The 19,267-nt window shown below is 39.2% G+C and overlaps 1 protein-coding gene across 2 annotated transcripts in view; it reads left to right on the top strand.

Annotated features, from left to right (window-relative positions):
* Positions 1–3,528: 3,528 nt before the first annotated feature.
* Positions 3,529–19,267, top strand: part of BOD1L1 (biorientation of chromosomes in cell division 1 like 1) — a 35,337-nt gene continuing 19,598 nt past the window's right edge. For both annotated transcript variants that reach the window (XM_035547284.2, XM_035547285.2), the window contains exons 1-10: positions 3,529–3,741; positions 3,954–4,078; positions 5,363–5,553; positions 6,717–7,328; positions 7,761–7,910; positions 9,190–9,359; positions 9,837–9,960; positions 10,270–10,414; positions 11,540–11,615; positions 12,441–18,591. In XM_035547284.2, coding sequence (XP_035403177.1) covers positions 3,529–3,741; positions 3,954–4,078; positions 5,363–5,553; positions 6,717–7,328; positions 7,761–7,910; positions 9,190–9,359; positions 9,837–9,960; positions 10,270–10,414; positions 11,540–11,615; positions 12,441–18,591 — 7,957 coding nt within the window. The remainder of the gene's footprint in view (positions 3,742–3,953; positions 4,079–5,362; positions 5,554–6,716; positions 7,329–7,760; positions 7,911–9,189; positions 9,360–9,836; positions 9,961–10,269; positions 10,415–11,539; positions 11,616–12,440; positions 18,592–19,267) is intronic.

A 19,267-nucleotide genomic window follows, 5' to 3' on the forward strand; every position in this document is an offset into this window, starting at 1 on the left:
AAAAAAAAAAAAAACATCTAGCCTGCCAAGTTCTCTTACCACTTTTATCAGATATGCTATGAACTGACTTCAATAGTTTAATTTTATTAACTCGTGAACCAGTTTGAGATGTTGGCCACTGAATGCTTGTTAAAGTAATTCACAGAATAACATTGTTGAAAAAAAAAGATACCTATTGCAGGCCTTCTATTTTGACTTATACTAGTATCAAAAACAGTACTTCCAAACCCAATGTATTATTTTATTACTATTTAAGAGCAGACTTTCTGCTTCAGAGGTTGCGTAATTATTCTATTACTCTACTCCATTATTCTGAGCTGGAAGTACTTTCCATGGATTTTGTGACTTTCAACAAGTGGCTTTCATGCACTTTTCCAGTCTCCTCTTGCAGCCATGTAAACTTTTTACTCTCACAATATCACACGCACCTCCCTGTCATTTTTCTTGAAACTCAGTATTTCTTCAACACTTAAATTTTGCCAGAACTTTATGAACCACAGCTAGAACTGAGAAATATTTGTTAAGTGGACTACTTTATTAAGTAAGGAGATATTAAGAAACTTGTTAGGAATTTTCACATGACATACATGTAAAACACATTTTTAAATGAGACTGTATGAGAAAGCACTTGTACCAATTGCTGCTTTGTAAATTCCCATAATGGGGTTTGCAGATTGCAGGATATGTAAAAATGAGGAAGTAAGTGATTTTTTAAAAGAACAACAATTCACTAAAAGTTCCAAATAAAGTAAAATGTACTAGTCAGAACACAAAGCATAAAATGAAGATTTCATACTGTGATTAGCAATCACAGATGTTAACATTATATATAATATTCCAAATTACTTTAGAAATACACAAAAGTACAATTCAATGTACAGAAAAATTTACAGTGCAAGGTATAAGCCAAACACAACACTACATGTAATTAAACTTTTTAAACCAGTAAAAATGTGAGGAATGAGTGGAATATGGAAAAAATCAAAAGTTAAGGAGATGTACTCTTAGGACTGTCCAGAAAAATAATTGTTCCAAGCATAAAGAAAGATATTAAGCATGTGGAAATTCATATGATACCACAAACATACGTTAGGAACATTTGCTGGGACTTTGAAGGTAAACAAGATCACTCAACTCGGAACAACAAAATATTGGAAAAAAAAATCCTCTTTTATCTTTCAGTGTTTCAGCCCCAAACTGTTTTTGCTTAATTACCTGACATTACCTGATCTTTTCCAATCCATTTTCTCACAATTAAGAAAATTTTACTAGCACTGGATATCAGGCATCAGTAAGTGAGTAACCACAATAAACTACAAGGATAAATACGGAGTACAAAATAAACAACTACAAGTACTGGATAATACTGGAACAATTGAAACAATTACACTTCAATACATAAGTTCCTTTGTGAGTCCACTGAAAATGGCAAGATGGCTTAACATTTAGTCATGCATTCATAAATAATTGTATAGCTATATTATAGCGCAGACAACAAATAATGTATCTTTTTGTTAGCATACAAGACTTTATATAACCATTTTTCAGCTAAGGTAAGACCAAAAGCATTATTAAGAGACAAATGAAGGCTAACTTCAGTTTAATTCAAATGATTGTTTTATTTTCCAGAAGCTTCCAGTTTCTTTTACAGCATCTGCCCATATGACAACATACAATTGGACCCATACAACAACAACAAAGCTATTTGCAGATAGTACTTAGGATTAAAGTTCCAGATTGCTGGATTACTGAGCTTGGTAAATAAGATATCTGAAAAGCCTACAACAGTCAGTAAGTTGCGTGCAACCTGAGATGGTACTTAACTCATAGCACAGAACAATCTTTCACATTCAGCTGTTGAGTCAATTTGAGTATGGACTGCTTGTTGCAATAGTTTCAGACCACTGGGCATAACTGATCCCTGATAGCCCTTAAATTCCCAAATCTTAATAATGGATTCCTGCTCTCTAGTATTCTTCACAGCACATTCCTTGACATAGCTGGAGACAAAGGCCACAGGTACTCCAGGCTGTCTGTGATGTACGTGAATGGTATGCTGTCCTACGAAGCAAGAATCTTACTTGTGCTGTCGAAAGGCCTTTTTTTTTTTTTTAATTTTTCTGCATTATCGTTGAAAAATAAAAAACTAAATTGAAGTTGCAGTGCTTTTTCCTAACAAAAAAAAAAAAAAAAACTGAAGATGTTGCTAACTTCTCAGTGATGTCTGAATTTTTCATCTACTCTCATGGTCACACAATTTCTAAAATCAGTAATGCATTTACAGAAATGATACCCCTGAGTTCTGCACTTTCTGGCTTACAGCTACATGGCCTTTAGTCACCACTGACAAAACTTTTCTTTATTGAGAAAAAAAGTAAGAGCCAGCAGACCTCACATTGGCATATGTGGGTAGGGGCTGTACCAGGCTCCAAGCTGCAGACTTTGCGATCCTCCATTTTGATGCTTTAATCCTTCATGAGGTCTATGTAGAAAGTATGAAACTAGAAAGAAAGGCCAGATTTTAATTACATACGCACCCACAGATCAAAAACTCACAATACTCTTAAGAGTATTATACTCCAGATATAGTTCGTTCTGTGGAGTTGCAAACCATCTAGAAGTATTTATTTCTCAGCAGGAAAACTAGGGGCAAGTTTTATACTTCTGACGTTTTCAAGTGTGCAATAACAACCCCGAGGCTCTTGCCTTTATAGTCAGATATATAATAATTACTAGAGATTGCAATTTCTAATGTCCATAGCTGCACAAGATCTCCACTCCTCACACCACAAAACTTGTGTAACTGAAATATTACTACTACCAAGTCTCCTTTTTTAGGCTGCAAGCCGGCCTCTGCTGTGCTTTTATGTATTTTTGTACTTTTCTTATGTATCGTGGGGAGGACAGGTTAGCCTCTTATGGCAGGAAGAGTGAAGAACCGAAGTACACCCGGCACTGTCCCCCCCGTTCCCATGCCAGGTACGAGGACTTTACCCTCCCCATTTCTCCATATTTACTGTTCCCTCACAGAAAGACGCTAAAACCGAGCATTTAAAACCCCAGGGCACAACACGATGTCCTCACACGCCTCTCTCAGCCCCCTTAGCCCCACCCCCTCCCCAACGGCCGCCCCCGCCATGATGGCGGCCGGCGCAGGAAGAGGCGGGGCGGGGCGGGGCGCGGCCGGGAGCGCGCAGCGCGGCGCGGGGCGGGCGGCAGGGCCGGGGCGGGGCGGGGCGGGGGAGGGGGCGGTGCACGCCGCGCCCGCCCGGGAAGGGGGGGGGCAGCGGGGACTGAGTGCCGCCGTTCCCCCCCCCCGCTTCGCCGCTCTCCGTCGGTGGCCCCGCCCCCTCCGAGGGCCCGGCGGCGGTCGCATGGCGCCGCCGCCGCTTCCCTTCCCTTCCCCTGCGGCCGCCTCTCGCTTCCTCCCTCCGTTCCCTTTCGCTTCCGGGGTCAGAGCCGCCGCGGCTGCCGCTCGGGAGCGAGCCCGGTCCCGCGGCCCGGCCGGCAGCGCCGGCAGCCGCCGCCATGGCCAGCAACCCGCAGCCGCAGCCCCCGCCGCCGCCGCCGCCGCCGCCGCCGCCGCCCCCTCAGCAGCCGCCGCCGCTGCCGGGGGCCGGGGCGGCGGCGGGGGGCGGCGCGGCGGAGCCCGAGCTGGTCTCCATGATCGTCAGCCACCTCAAGAGCCAGGGGCTCTTCGACCAGTTCCGCCGCGACTGCCTGGCCGACGTGGACACCAAGGTAACGGGGGGGGGGCGCGGCGGGGACGTGGCTGAGGGGATCGCCGGGATTCGGGGAGGTCAGGGGGAGCGAGGGGCGCTGCCTCGCCGCCGGTCTGCCCCCTCTGATGATGTTCTCTTCAGCACATCGTGCTCTGGGGGTAGGCGTGTGTCAGCCTCGTGTGCCACCTCTCAGCTTTGTCTCCCTCGTTTTCGGCCGTTTTCCCTCCTCAGCCCGCCTATCAGAATCTGAGGCAGCGCGTGGACAACTTTGTTTCCAACCATCTGGCCACGCACACCTGGAGCCCCCACCTCAACAAGAACCAGCTGAGGAATAACATCAGGCAGCAGGTGCTTAAGTAAGTGGTGCCGCTCGGCGTGCTCCCTTTGGGCATACCGGTGCTCTGTGGTGGGTGGCTGAGGCGCTAGGTCAACTGTAAACTGTCCCCTTTCTTTAAAGGGACTTCTGAAGAAGGTTCTATCGTTGTTTTTTAAAGGTGGTGATATTTCCGTTAACGGTTCACCATCAGCATTAGCCAGAGTTAGGCTTCAAATGTTATTTTGTCTGATCCAAGTTGAGCCAAGGATGGAAAGCTTAGTTTTGACTTGGGGTATAACATTCTAGCTAAAGATTAACTTTCCTGTCTCTTTTAAGTCAGAAATTAATAAAATTACTACTGTCATCAAGTTTTGAGCTGAGGAAGTTAATAGGATTTGACAGATCAAGCTCTGCAGAGTGCAAAGTGAAATTCACAAAATAAGAAACTGGATGCAAATCTGTTATGAGAAGAGCTTTTGCAGAACCGCTGTCATGTCAAACTGATGTCAAACACTTACCTCATGTTTGATTATTTCATTAGCGTCCCTTTAGTTTTACTTGTCAGAAAGTAGTCATAAGAATCATCAGAAAGTTTCCTCAAGGGAGCCTGAGTTTGGTCACTGAACTTGGTCAAGTAAGGTCTTTGTGAGCAAATGTGTTCAGTTATGGTGTAGCAATACCTATGGTGACTGGTACAGAGGATCTGGGGATTTTTAAATAAGCAATGGGGATAATAGGCAGCATAGTCTTCCCTGGAACATACGAGGTTCTAGAGAAAACCCTTAGCTGAAAAGTTCTCTGTCATTTATTTTATTTTTTTACTTAGCATTAAGGGTGTTCTATAAAGCTGTAAAAATTCTGAGGTGTCACCCTGTATTGTGCAAAAGGTAAATTAGGGCAGTGATGACTGGTCTGGTATTCATCTGTCCCTCATGCCTTCTTGATCGTGTTTGTTTATGCTAAGGGAGTTGATAAGATCAGGTTTCTTTTTTTACCACAAAAGTCACTTTTATAATTAGCTAATACTTGTAGGCATCACCACTAGTGATGTAACCATGGGCCATTTGTTATGTTAGTTCCATGTGATTGGATCACTTTATTTCTTTACCTTTTTTTTTTTTTTTTTTTTTAAGTTCATAAGGCAATAGAGAGAGCTGTGGAAATACAGGTAGCTGGCTAAGTGCACTCCTGCAGAGAGATTCAAAAACATTGGTGCTTCACTTGAAGTGTTTAAGAGAGTTTACGTTATTTAAATGAGCATTTATCATTAAGATGTTCTCTAAAAAGTCATTTTTTATTAAGTATTAATGTAACTTTGTTCCAGGTCTGGAATGTTGGAATCTGGAATTGACAGAATTATTTCTCAGGTTGTGGACCCAAAGATCAACCATACATTCAGACCTCAGGTGGAAAAAGCTGTCCATGAATTTTTAGCTACACTGAATCACAAAGAGGAGGCAGGCCCCAGTACAACTCCAAGTGAGGACAAAACAGATGCTTCAGTTACAGTACAAGGTATTCTACCATTTCTCTTAGCAGTCTGTTACCAAAAGTTTATTTCTTTTTCTCAGGAGAAGAAGCATTAGCTAGGTTTGCTGCTAGCACAGAATTGTTATCATCCATGCTAGTAAGCTGAGCTCCATGCAGCATACCATAATACTTGTCTCTTGCTGTTTGTACAAAGTTAGAAGGCAAGAGAGGTGCCATGTACCACTCTGTCACTTCTACCTGAGATTACAAGGGATCAGTTTACTGTAAGGAGAAAAGTCGACCTCAGGGTTTAGCCCTGTATGTATTATATGATCAGATGAGACATAGGTGTATAAGAAGAATGATTTATTTTTTTATGCATTGATAGATGAACAGAGCTTGTCTTTAAGACATTTAATTGTCTTAATGCTGTTGCTGTGTACAGTAAAACTTTAATGGCTAAGATTCTCTCAGGAGCTTAAGTTCTGCTGTAAATCAGCCAATCCTTAGTTTATAAATGCAGTACTTCCTTTATGATTTTCATTTATGTTGCCTGGTATCAACTTCTAAACACTCCTGCAGGTAATTGTCCATTCTTTCCCTTCCTAAGAGACTCCACAGCAGTCCATCTATTTGTAACCAGAGCCTTTATTTAAATCCTAGCCCTTTTCCTGTGAGGCCCACTTCCTTTAATGTAAGTGGGTTAACAAGCCAGCTGCAGCTCCCAGTACTAGTCTGTTTAACCCTTTCTCATCCATCTTCAAAGATGCTTCTAAGAGGATGGGAAAGTGATAGAGGGCATTTTGATAGCTCTGTTATATAATCGATACGCTGAGTTCATTTCTGATGTCATTTATGAAGATACCAGGGGGTACAAATGTAGGCTTCTTGCTGCAGTATTCCGTTTTGTGCTTCTCCAAAGCCTATTGATAGTAAAGTTGAGCATCCTTCCCGTAAACGACCACTGCTTTCACTTGAGAAGTGTAACTGGTACTTTTTTTTCTGAACAACATTCTCCAGATGCAAAATTAGTCAAACCTTTTAGTTATTACTCTATTTCAAATAAATAAAAATCACTCTTTTTCCTTTTACTTGCTTAAAGTCATTCTATCTAAATGGCCACTTTCTTTCAAATATTTCAAAAGCATCCTTCATGGAAAATCACAGAAACTGAGATGAACTAAAACTTTTCTTTCTTACTCTTCAAGGTGTCTCTACTACAACTCCTAGTGGCAATGTAGCTAGTGATGCAATGTCCATTTTGGAAACAATAACTTCTCTTAATCAAGAAGCAAGTGCTGCCAGGGCTTCAACAGAGAACTCAAATTCCAAGAACAATGACAAAGTTGCTAAAAGACTCTTATCTCAGCACAGTGTTGATGGTAGTGCGGAGAGAGAGAAAAACACAGAGGACTTGCAAGACAGAGAGAAAGCAACTTCTGATGTTTCTGGAGAAGGAGCTGAAACACTTGCAAAGTGTGAAGATTCAAATGAGCTTCCCAGCCAAAGTGAAGAAATAAAAAATTCAGCAAAGGATACCAATTGTTTGACTAATACAAGTAAAGAAATACAACAGGAAAGTGAAGATCAAAAGAGTAAATTAATAGATAAATGTGACAAGAAACCAGACAGCAGTGAAAAAGGTGAAAGAAGAAAAGAAAAGAAAGAGAAACCCGACAAGAAGTCTGACCATTCAAAGAAAAGTGATGATACTACCAAGTCAAAAGAAGAAAAGCAAGGGAGAGAGCTGGAACCAGCGAAACAGTTAGTCCCAGAAAAAAATAGCAGTAAACATAAAACAACTGAAAGCACTAAAGAAGGTATGATGTGGGCAATGCTCATTCTTAAAATATGAAGTTGTTTTTGTTGTGTGTGTTTGTTTTGTTCTTTTTAAATGTATTCAGGAGCTGAATCAGAAGTGTGTGTGGAATGTATGTTCTCTGCTAGTTGTGGCAAACTTAACTAGCTAGCTACAGTTAGCTCTTGGTTCATCACCCTTAACGAAGGCACCCAAATTAGGAATCTGATTGTCTTTGATCTTCAGTGTGTGTGTTATTGGTCATCGGTGTTATTCCAGCAAGATCTCTCAAATTTCCCAGTCTGCATTTTAAGGTGTTAATTTATTTATTTTTTTATTATTTCTTAAGACAACTTTGTTTTCAGTGGCAAAAAAAAACTGTTTTGGTAAGAAAAGATTCTCAAATATAGTATGCTGTATTACAGCCTTTTCTCTCTATTCTTTCCTTTGCAAGAACATACATCAATAGATTCGGATTTGGATGTACTCAGTGACATCACTGTCAGCTCTGTCCATACCAGTGACCTTTCTTCCTTTGAAGAAGAGAGTGAAGAGGAAAATGTAATTTCTGACAGTACTGAAGAAGGGGAGATCACATCAGATGGTAAAACAATCAGAATGTTAATTTTGGTGGTAAAATGGCAAGAAAGAATATGCAACAATTCTGTTATTTGAGTGCATCCTATCCCAAATTTGACATTTTGCAGTATTTTCTATTGTGTTTATTTTTGAGGAAGGACTTTCAATGTGGAGTGGTAGTATTTGTGCAATCGTGAAAGATGAGCACTAGGCATATTTTGAGACCTTTTTTAACAGCATGATATATTCTAAGGATTGTAAATATTACTTGTACTACAGTATTCCATAGGCAACAGAAACGCATAGTGTTTGGATATGGATGGATATGTGGCTTTGCCATGAGCTTTTTACCCTCCCTTCTGCCACAGATTTAGTATATCATTGGAGTGTTTTGTTTATGATCCTGCAGTAGTGCATGTAGCAGACTTTGCCAATTTAGGTTGTTTTCAGAGCTTCAAGCATGCTGGGATTTCCAAATTCTACCTGGCTACAGTAGAAGGAACATGAATGGATTTAACTTTTAAGAGTTTGAGAACACCAAACCTGTTCACTGGCTGTGGTTCATTTTTGAATTCTCCTTGTCTTGAGCGGACCTCAGATTCTTTTGATTTCTGCAGATATGTGACTTCTGCGTTTATTAAGATCTAACCGCTTCATAAGACAGTACCAGTTTCGTAGTACCTGAATGAGTTGTCTCACGTATATTCTGAGCTTCTCTTCTGCTCTAAGAATATTACTTAGAAGCACTGAACTACTTGCATATTCTCTGGCTTTGGTGTTACCTGTAAACGTGACAGATTGCATGAAGTGAAATAAGCCTTAAGTATATTTCAAGCATGCAAATACTTTGTATTATGTGAAGTACAAATATTTTTGCTCTATTGCAAATCATCATGATAAAAAAAACCTATTTCAATTTTACTTATATAATAATTACATATATAAACAAATGTGTTCTGTTTATATGTTTCAATAAGCCTACTTAGTTTTTAAGGTCTTAAACATTGTACAATTTTTTGGTGTAAGAATGGAGCTTAGTTTAATATACAGAAGAAGGTATATTCTGACTTCTTATTTAGTATCTTGGATTTTTTTGGCTGAATAGTGTACACAAATGGGTGAATATTCGTTTCATGTTTTCATAATCTAGTGGTACTTCACACAATATTTGATTATTTTTTTGACTGCTTCCATGTTTAAAGAAAATAAGTTATTAAATTTTGTGTGTCTTGGTTTTACAAAAACTATGTTGAATGTACTGCTCTATCATATTAGTATATCTCTACATTTCACTAACTTTCCAGATGAAGAGGCGAAAAACAATCAAACTAAGACAAAGCCTCATTCTAATGAGATGAGTGATGGGAAAGCCAAGCCTGTTCGTCATGCTTACGTTCGAAAGCCTTTTTTGTACTCCAAGTACTTCAGTGACTCTGATGATGAGCGAACTGTAGAGCAACGCCGACAATCCATTGTAAGTGTGAGTTTTGTTACTGCTCGCTGTCTAAGTCCTTAAAGCATTCAGCACAGAACTTTCACTTGTAACTGGTGGTGGTTTGTGAGGGGGAGTTTTCTATTTCTTCTCATTTTGTTTTTGTTGCTTGTGTCCCTCCTTCATACTTCAATCAGTATTATGTGATCTGGAACACCACACTGCAGGGAATTACTCTACTGGGTGAGCTTTGAAGGCTTCTAGCAGTTGGGGGAAAAAAGCACACTGCGGTTTTGACAGCTTTTCCCTCGCTCTCAAAGGAATAGTCTTTTGGTGTTGACAGAGGATTTACTAAGTGCATGCAGGCTCTTCACAGAATAGGCAATAGGTAGATTTTTTTCTTAATTGAGTCATTCAGTGTGGAGAGTAAGAAACTGTAGGTTTTAGATGTATATTTGTAGTAAAAGAACACTCTTTGCCCTAATGATAATTTGTTTTCTCTTGCTTGTGTATCTGTAGGCCAAAGAAAAAGAAGAGAGACTCCTAAGAAGACAAATCAACAGAGAGAGGCTTGAAGAAAAACGTAAACAGAAAGCTGCAGAAAAAACGAAGTCCTTAAAAAGTGGAAGTCAGAATGCTAAAGGTATGAAAATTATACATTAGCCTTTTATTTCTTTTATTTTAAGGGAAAATAACTTTCGGAGTAAAATAATGTCAGTAGGTCTTTTGTCATCTCCCTTGAAAGCCCATTGTTTCAATAGTGATGTGACAGGAAAATGGATAATGCGAATTATTAATACAAATGTCTTCACTTTTTCATATATCCATGATTATATTACTTGAATACCCATATACATTAGTATTCTCTTCTTTCCACTTTCAATCTCATTTATAGCTGAAACAGTGATACAAAGACATACTTACGCCTTTCACCATTTGTGTATTATTTTAGGAAAAAGTGGCTTGAACGTAGAAGAACCTTCAGCAAGAAGTCTCGAGACAAAAACTACTGGTACCAGCATTAAGGATGTGCTCAAAGAACAGAAATTCTTAGAAAAAAAAGTAGCCTTGAGCAGAAAAAGAAAAAGAGATTCAAGGTATTCATGTATTTGCTCAAAAGGAATGAAGTTTTTAAAACTTCATTTCTGCAGATTCTAAAGGTTCTTTTCAACTTTGCAGTTAGCCTTACCTATTTTAACAATTTTGTCCTAAGGCATCCAGAGAACTTTGTTACTAATACTCACCAAGTTGAGGTATAAAATGAAGTTATGTCTCCTTAATGTAGTGCAGCTCAGACAGGCATGCTGCAGTAGCAGCCTTTGTGTGGCTTTTCATCCACACAATGATAATAAAGACATGAGAATGGAAAGCTGTTAGATGTTTGTGCATCTAATATAAAAAACAAGTGTAATGTATTTCCATTAACTTCTGTTTTTCTGATCTGGCTGAGTTCCTAGTATATATTTATTATTTTGTATTCTGTCATAATTTTTTGCTAACTTTCCATTACTACATTTTCATTCACTTATTACATCGTTTCTTGACTTCATAAATGAAGTAAGATTAAAAAAAAAAAAGAAACTTAACAGATTGATAGTAATTAAGCTAAATTCCTGCTTGTGTATGTATTTATGTTAATATATAAAAAAATACAATTTTTGTGTATATATTGTAGATATACAGAAATACATTATGCAGAGCAGCACGAGCTGGGATATACCCTGCAGTCCTTCAGTATGAGTAACTTAAATAATTCATTCAGTCTTCAGCTTGCCCTGGTCTTTAATTTGGTGTTTTAAGTAGATACATACATATATATCTAGATACACATGTATTTATATTAAATAAGACTAAGCTTCTGAAATACAAAACCAGTATTTTTTTTAAAGTTCCCTTTCCTATGATAAGGGCAGAATGTGTTTTTCTCTGTGGTAAGATCTCTTATTCATTTTACAGGGACAACTATAGTACTAATATTGTCATACTAACGTTTTCTGCTTTAAAGTACTGTTGTCCAGAGAGCATCTGTGAAGTTAGTACACATAGTTTTCCAAGAAGAAAAAAAGGCTTGGGCAAACTGTTTAGTCAAAAGTAGTGTGACCGTGTTCAGTGTTTTAGTGTGCGTTTGTCTCTCGCCTTCAGCTTTTAAAGCAGAAAATTTACAAACTAATGTTAGTCTGTTATTTTCTTTTTTTAATTGCTTATCCAAATTCCTGTTTCAGGCATGTTGAAGATAGTTGGAAAAAGAAATATGAGCCAACTGAAGAGGATTCTAAAGAAATTCAAAAGACAAATGAGGTATGTGTCTCCTAAGCTATTAAAATTCATTTCAAGAAACTAATGTTACGATCTTTCTTTTTAATTGTAAAAGGACTTATTCATATGTCCATACCAAACTGTATACTACTCCATTCATTCTCTTGAATTACTTTTTCTCCTGCTACTTCTTTGAGTTGGGTTAATGATACAACATTACCACGGTAGTGTTTTCTGAATTCTAGTAAATATTAGGTTACATCATGTATGTGTTTGGTGCTGGCCTATTTTGTAGTAGGAGAGAGTTTGAGCTGTACTCTGTAAAACACATTGAATTTTTAAAGGCGTGAAGTATGTAAAAGACTTCAGGAGTTTGATCTACATAAATTTCTCCTTGGGAACTTATAGAGAAACTAAATATAGTCTGAATAGTACAGGAAAGACAACTTTTAGGTTGAGAGGTTTTTATCAACAATGTTATTACCAAAAAAGTGATAGCTGGAAGTCAAACTGGCAATCTAAAACTATCTTTTGTGGGTTTTTGTTTTTCTTTTAAACAGCATAAAGGCTGTTTGAAATAAATTACAGAACATTTGAAAGGGTTATTGTCCATTTAAAAGTCTATTTAAATTGTTTTAGAAAGAAAGGTCACTTTATAGAGAAGTGATATTCAAAGTCAAGCAGACTGTTAACTTCTGTTGAAATAAATAAGGCAAATTTCCTTTTCTTGCCAGCAATATTTTAAATTAATTTTTATTACAGAAAGTGGGTCCCCTGCTGTATTGCTTTTATGGATAGTTTGTCTTCTAGAATTCTGTCAGACGTATAGTGAGGGAACTGTGTAACATATTTAAATTTCTTTTACAGACTTGTGAAAAAAATTCTTCAAAAGAATTAAAGCATAATCATGGGAAAAGTGAAATCTCTAAACCACTTCGAAGACTTTCAGAATCTGTGCATTCAACTGAGGAAAGCAAAAATGATTCTAAAGTGGAAAAAGAACATAAAAGAAAAACCTCTACCTCTCTTCAGGCTGAAGGAACCCAGCAGGACAGTGAAACGAGGGATCCAAAAAAACTGGATAGAGCAGAAGTTAATACCGAAGAACCACAGAAGCAGAAAACCACATTTAAAAATGAAAAGCACCCCAAAAAAGATAGTGACACAGAAATTCAACATACAAGAAATTCTGCCAGAAAAGAAGCCAAGTCTTACAGAGATAAAAATGAAAAGGAAATAACTGCTGTAGAAGATAAGGTTTCTTTAAAACACAAACATAAAGGAGACAATGCTCATAAGTCAGGTGAAGATGTTGAACTCCATTCTTCTGAGAGAAGTTTGAAAAGTGAGGATGGTGCTCAGAAACATAATCAACAAATAAAGGTTTCCACAGATGACAAACCTGAAAGAAAAAGTAAACACCGAAGTGAACGGAAAATATCAGTGACTGGAAAAGAAGGAAAAAATATTTCTGAACACACTTTAAAAACTGAAGAGTTGCTGCGTAAGGAAAATAAAAAAGACAAGCATCTCTCAACAGAAAAATCAAGAGCAGAATACAAGTCCAAAAGGTCACTGAGTGATTCTAGGCCACAGAAGGATTCCCTAAGTGCCTCAAAGCAACTTGCTTCTGCTTCACAAAAAAGGAGTGAAAGTTACTCAGAAGATAAGCATGAAATAAAATCAGCTAATTTTGAATGTAATTTGAAGCAAGAAGATGGCATTCATAAAGATAGACGAAGATCTAAGAGCCTTGTAGAAGACAAAACTTTATTAAAGTCTAAGTCAAAGAGTCATAATAAACAACTCAAAGTATCTGAAATTGAATTACAGGAAAATTTAGCAAAACAAGAGACTATTCAGAAACAGGACAAAGATAAGAGTATGGAAGAGAATGATTCAGATAAGCAACACAAATCCAAGAATGAAAATAAAGTTTTTGAGGAGAGTGGTGCCGATATTGAAAATGAAAGTGGCGTACAATCAACTCAGGGATCACAAAAAGACTTCAGTCACAGAGTTAAGTTACATTCTGGAGAAAGAGGATCTGTTAAAGAGAAATGTAGAGGTGATAAAGATTTAAGTAACTCCAAACTAGAAAGAAGGTTCTCCGTTGAAGGTCACAAAAGCAGAAGCTTAAAGCACAGCAACAAGGAAATGAAGAAGAAGGAAGAGTGTGTCAAATCGGAGGATAAAGATATCAAAGAAGTGGACAGTGGGCATGAAAAAGTGTTGGGCATCACAGTTGCGATGGATAAAAAACAAAGTAAAAAGATACTCTGTGAAAACAGAAAAGGCAATGTATCAAATCAAGATTTGCTTGGAGAGGAAAAGCAGTCAGCTGGCACAACTGTAAGTAGCCATACTCCAGCCCCTCAAAAGTCAAGTGTGAATAGTGATGGTGTGTATTCTGGTCATGAGGGAGAGATGATGGAACTTGATGTGGAAGAAGCAAAAGTACAAGAAGCATCTAAAATTGAAGGAAAAAGCATTCTAAACTCACTCCAAGCTGCAGATGCCAAGTACACAGCGAAAGAAAAAATTGCTCTCTCTGTTTCAAGTAAGGAATTAAAACACAGTGTGGCAGATCTTGAAGCTTGTGAACCACAGTTTCTGGCTGCAGTTGAAAAAACTGTTAAACAAGATATCCCTAATAAGCAAGTTGGTGCCTTAGACGCTTTGTCCAAACAAGTTTCCATGGATCAAGGACCCAATAAACAAGGGGCTTATAAAATGAGTGCTGTGCGTGAAACAAGTCGTAGAATCTCACTGAATGCTCCCAGTAAAGATGAAACTTCAGAAGACGGCAGAAAACCAAAGAATTTTAAAACTGTGATAAATTCTAATTCAGATAACGTTCCTTTAGCAGGCAATTGTTCCAGAGAAGATGCTGCTGATGCAAAGTCCATGGATATGGATATCTCAGATTTTACAGATTCCTTGGGTAGTATGTCTAAGGAGGAATGCCATAATACAGATGGGAGTTCTTTGTCTGAAGATGCTTTCATTTTGAAGAATGATGCAGCACAGGTTGTATACGTGGAACAACAAGATAGTGCAACGCTGAGTTCTGTCATGAAAGATGGTGATGGCAACAACGATATGACAAACAATATAGAAAAAGATAATGAGGCACCACAGCCTGATGAGCAGGCAATGGAAGACGGTACAACTGGCTTACCCATTAAAGAAGGTTATGACAAATCAGCAAAGTCAAAAAGCACTCAAAGAAGTGAGTTGAAAATAAAAGAGGAAAGCTTGGTGGCTGATGTGACTGAAGACCATAGAGACATAAAAACAAAAGGACATCTCCTAAAAAAGATAAAAAGAAAAGAAAGAGAGTGTTTGCAAACAGACCATTCCACAAAAGGAGAGAGGAGTACAATGGTGGATAACATGAGAAAGAATGAGGTGCATGATGCTGATGATATGATACAATCTTCCTCTGTGTTAGTGCCTAAAAGAGTTCCTGAAGAAACAGTCAAAGGCTCTGTTGTAGCCACTAGGCAAGAAGGGAATGGTGTGATTGTCACGGAAGATAAAAATGAAAGCAATGCAGTGGGTACCAGCGCAGGAAGCAGCAAACTTAGTTTGTTGTACAGCAGCCTGCAAACAACTCCAGCCACTGTGATAGGAACTAGCACAGAAAAGATTGAGAGCACTGTAATGGCCACTAGTACAGGAGAAGAAAGAACTGAGGGTGCATCACATTCTGAAAAGGAAAGTGATGCTACGACCACTTGCTCAGAAGAAGAAAGTGAGGTGGCATTAATCTGCACAAGCATAGAAGCTGATGAAGGTTTCACAACAGGCGTATGGGTAAAAAGTAGTGAGGGAGGCAGTTTCATCACAGGTGCAGATATCGGTGAGTGTACAGTTGCAGCAGCAGAAGAAGGCGGTGGCAGTGTTGTCACTGAAGGATTAGCAGAAAGTGAAAGTTTCCTAACAAGTACAAAAGAAGAAAATGGTGACTGTACCATGGTTGATGCAGAAGAAAGTGGTAAGGATTCAGTCAATGCAAGTGGAGCAGAAATTGAAGATAGCGTGAATAGCGCTGGGACAGAAGAAAAAGATGATGCTGTGACTAGTGCGGGCTCTGAAGAGAAGCGAAAGACCTCAGATTGTGGAGATGCAAGCAAATTTGAAAGTTCTGTGTCCTGCTTAGGTGAAGTGGAGAGCGATGGTGCTGTAACTAGTGCAGGGACAGAAACAGGTGAAGGATCAACAAGTGGTGACAGTTCAGCAGAGTTTAGGGGCAGTAAGAGAGCTGGCCGAGTAAAAGAACACGAAGGTACTGTGACTTGCACAGGTGCAGAAGAAAGAGGTCATAACTTCATTATGTGCTCAGTGACTGGTACAGATGCCCAAGGAGAAAGCACTGTAAGTGGGGCGTGTATTGCGGTGGTCACAAATAATGATGCTACAACTGGAACTAATGGTGACAAATCTGAGGATACTATAAATGGTGAAAGTGCAGTGACCAGCACAGGCATAACTCCAGAAGATGATGCTGAAATTTCAGTAGTCTGCACAGGACTGGAGGACAGCAATGAAGGGTGTGCGGTTTCTTTAGATGCTGAGAAATGTGAAAGTCTAATGGACAGCACAAGGACAAAAGAGGAAGCCAGTATCGCTATGGTTAGCGTTGGTTCATGTGATGATGAAGGTTTTGTGACTAGTACAGGCTCAAAAGAAGAGGATGAAGAAGATGAGGGTATTGTGACCAGTACTGGAAGAGGAAATGAAGAAATTGAGCATGCTTCTACTTGCACGGGAATGGAAGGTGAAAATGCGCTGATCTGTATAGGTGCAGAAGAAGGTGAAAGTTCCATTATCTGCATAGTTGCTGAACAAATGGAAGCTGAGTCAGGAGTGGCTGGCACAAATGTAAATAAGCTTATGGTTGACAGTATGACGGGTGCCGAGAAAGAAGCTAGTCATGGCACAAACAGCAAAAATGCCAAAGGAATTGTTGAAAGTAGTGTAACCAGTGCAAGTGCTGCCGATGAGGGTGCCATGGCTGCACATATAGGAAAACATGAAGGTACCCTCATTCCCCTGGATGCTGAAGAGTGTGAGGGCCCCATGACTAGTGCTATGGCACTGCAGGATAAGGGTCAGCCTGGTGCTGAAGAAGGACATGAAATTGCCATGACTTCTTTCGGTAGCAGAGAACTTGATGGCTCTATAAGTAGTGCCATTCCAAAGGAAGATGACAACTCTCTTATTTCTCCTGACAGAGAGGAAAAAGTTAAAGGTGATATTATTTCCACCAGTACAGTGGAAGAAAGTGATGCTCCCTTACATTCAGCCATGGATGCTGAGGAAGGTCTGCTTGCTGTTACAAGAGCAAACGAAAGTGGGGAAAGCTCTGTGGTCTTAGCAGACACCGAAGACACAGAGGTGCCCATGCCCAGTACAGCTACAGAATTTAAAGAGAGTGTGCATGCTTCTAGCAGCAAGCAGGAGAAAGATGAGTGCACGATGATTTCCACCAGTATTGTGGAAGAATTTGAGGCTCCTATGTCAAGTGCCGCTATTGAATACGATGGTCAGCTCCCCTCTGTGAAAGCGGAAGAAATAAGTGAAAATACTATGGTTTCTATAGATATGGAAGTATACGATGTTCCCATGCCCAGTGCATCCAGTGTGGGAGGAGATGATGATGACGAAAGTCGACCAACTGCTAGCAGTAAAGAAGAAAAGGATGAGTGTGCTATGATCTCCACAAGTGTTGTAGAAGAACAAGTAATCCTAATGTCAGGTGAGGTTACGGAAGAGGCAGTTCAGCATGTCTCAGACACAGAGTCAAAAAATGAAACAGTAATGATCTCCACAAGTACAGCAGAGTGTTTCGAAGCTCCTATGTCTAGTGTAGCTGTGCAAGATGAAAATAAACTCACTGTTTCAGAAACAGAAGGAAGATACGAAGCTGCTATGATCACGACAAGTATGACAGAAGAATGTGAGATAGTCCTGATCAGTGCAGCACCACAAGCTGAAAGTCAGCTTCTTGTGGCAGAAGGAGATGAAGAGACCATTCTCTCTCCAAATGCATCAGAGGAATGCAAGATCGTGGAGACCACTGCAACTGTAGATGAAGAGTTTGGACTAGCTGCTTTCAATACAGATGCAAAGAGCGAAGGTTCTGTGATTTTTGTGGGAGAATGTGGAGCTCCTATGCTGAGGGTTGCCACCAACAGTGAAGATCAACATGCTGCTTCAAGTATGGGAGATAAAGAGGAAGGGGCAGTGATCACCCTGAGCACAATGGAAGAATGTGATAGTCTCTTCACCTTTACAGTCATAGAAGAAAGTCAACTTGCTGCTGAGAGTACAGAAGTAAAAGACAAAAGTGAGGACGTTTTTAATACTGCTAGCCAAATTGAATGCATCCTATCAACCACAGGCCCAGAAAAATGCAATAATTCTTTGCTTGTCATTGGTAGAGAGAATGAGGCCAGTGAGAGTGTTGTGCAGGAAGAATCAGCAGCATCTCAAACTGCTGTAGACAGTGAAGTCACAGAAACGGATGAAAATTCAGTGAACCTCATGAGTGTAGATGAAGCTCTTTGTGTGGAGATTAGTACAGAGACTGCTGCGAGTGCGAGTCCATCCTCAGAGGCAAATGAGGATGACGAGCAAGCTGAAGATGTGTTGCAGGCGGATGTTACATCAGAACTCTCTTGTATGATTTCGGAAGCAGCAGTAGAGAGTGAAACTCTACAGAATGTAAACTGTAAATTTAACTCGAACTTGCTTTTAGAAAGCGACTTTTCTGAAAGAAGGACTCCACTGCCTCGGGCACAGGCTCTTTCCTTAGTTTCTGCAAGTGAAGTAACTGTAAATAACAACTATGGTGAAGTGATTGTAGGAGCAGAATTAAGGGAAAAAAAAGACTTGCCTGTGTTGCATGTGGAAGAACTATATGGCAGTGATGACAAAATGAACTTGGTCAAAATAGATGATATTGGAAATGAAGTTACTTTTCAGAAAAGTAATACAACATTTAATTCAGGTGAGGATTTCTGTGCTTTTTTCCTCTCTTGAGTTTATAGCTGTCATTAATAAATGCTGAATTACCAATAATTTATGCTGTTCAAATATACCAGACTTCTGTGTAGTTTGCGAAATTCTAATGTATTTAAGAATTGGTGGCAAATACTTAACTAAGCATGTGATTCTGAGAGTGTTGGCGTGACTGAACAAAATTAGTATCTGAGGTATGTTAAAAAAGTGCACAAAGATAAAATATATTGAGTTAAAATCATGATCTAATTTATGATGATGTTTGCAAGGGATAATTATCATGGAGCTACAAATAGGTTTTGTTACTAATGTGTTCTGAAATTCAAAAATACTTTTATAGGAAAGAGAATGTATTTCATTTAGACGTACGTTCAACATTTTAAAAATGGTAACTTAGTGAGTTTTGAAGATTGAGTGACCATCCTTAGTCGTAACCGCAGATTTTCTCAGGATAGTTTTTTAATGATAATACTTAGATTCACTGTCTTATGTTGAATTTTGTCTTGTCTCTACACTAATAGACTTGAAATTTATCATCCTTCGTGTTGCTGGAGGAGTTAGTGATCCTAAATAAACAAATGTTTTAGGAGAGCAATGATTTTAGGTGTCTATTTTTAATACAGAACTTAAGATATGATAGCATACGACACTAAGAATATCATGCC

This window comes from Cygnus atratus, chromosome 4 (assembly GCF_013377495.2).
Source record: "Cygnus atratus isolate AKBS03 ecotype Queensland, Australia chromosome 4, CAtr_DNAZoo_HiC_assembly, whole genome shotgun sequence".
Classification (NCBI taxonomy): domain Eukaryota; kingdom Metazoa; phylum Chordata; class Aves; order Anseriformes; family Anatidae; genus Cygnus; species Cygnus atratus.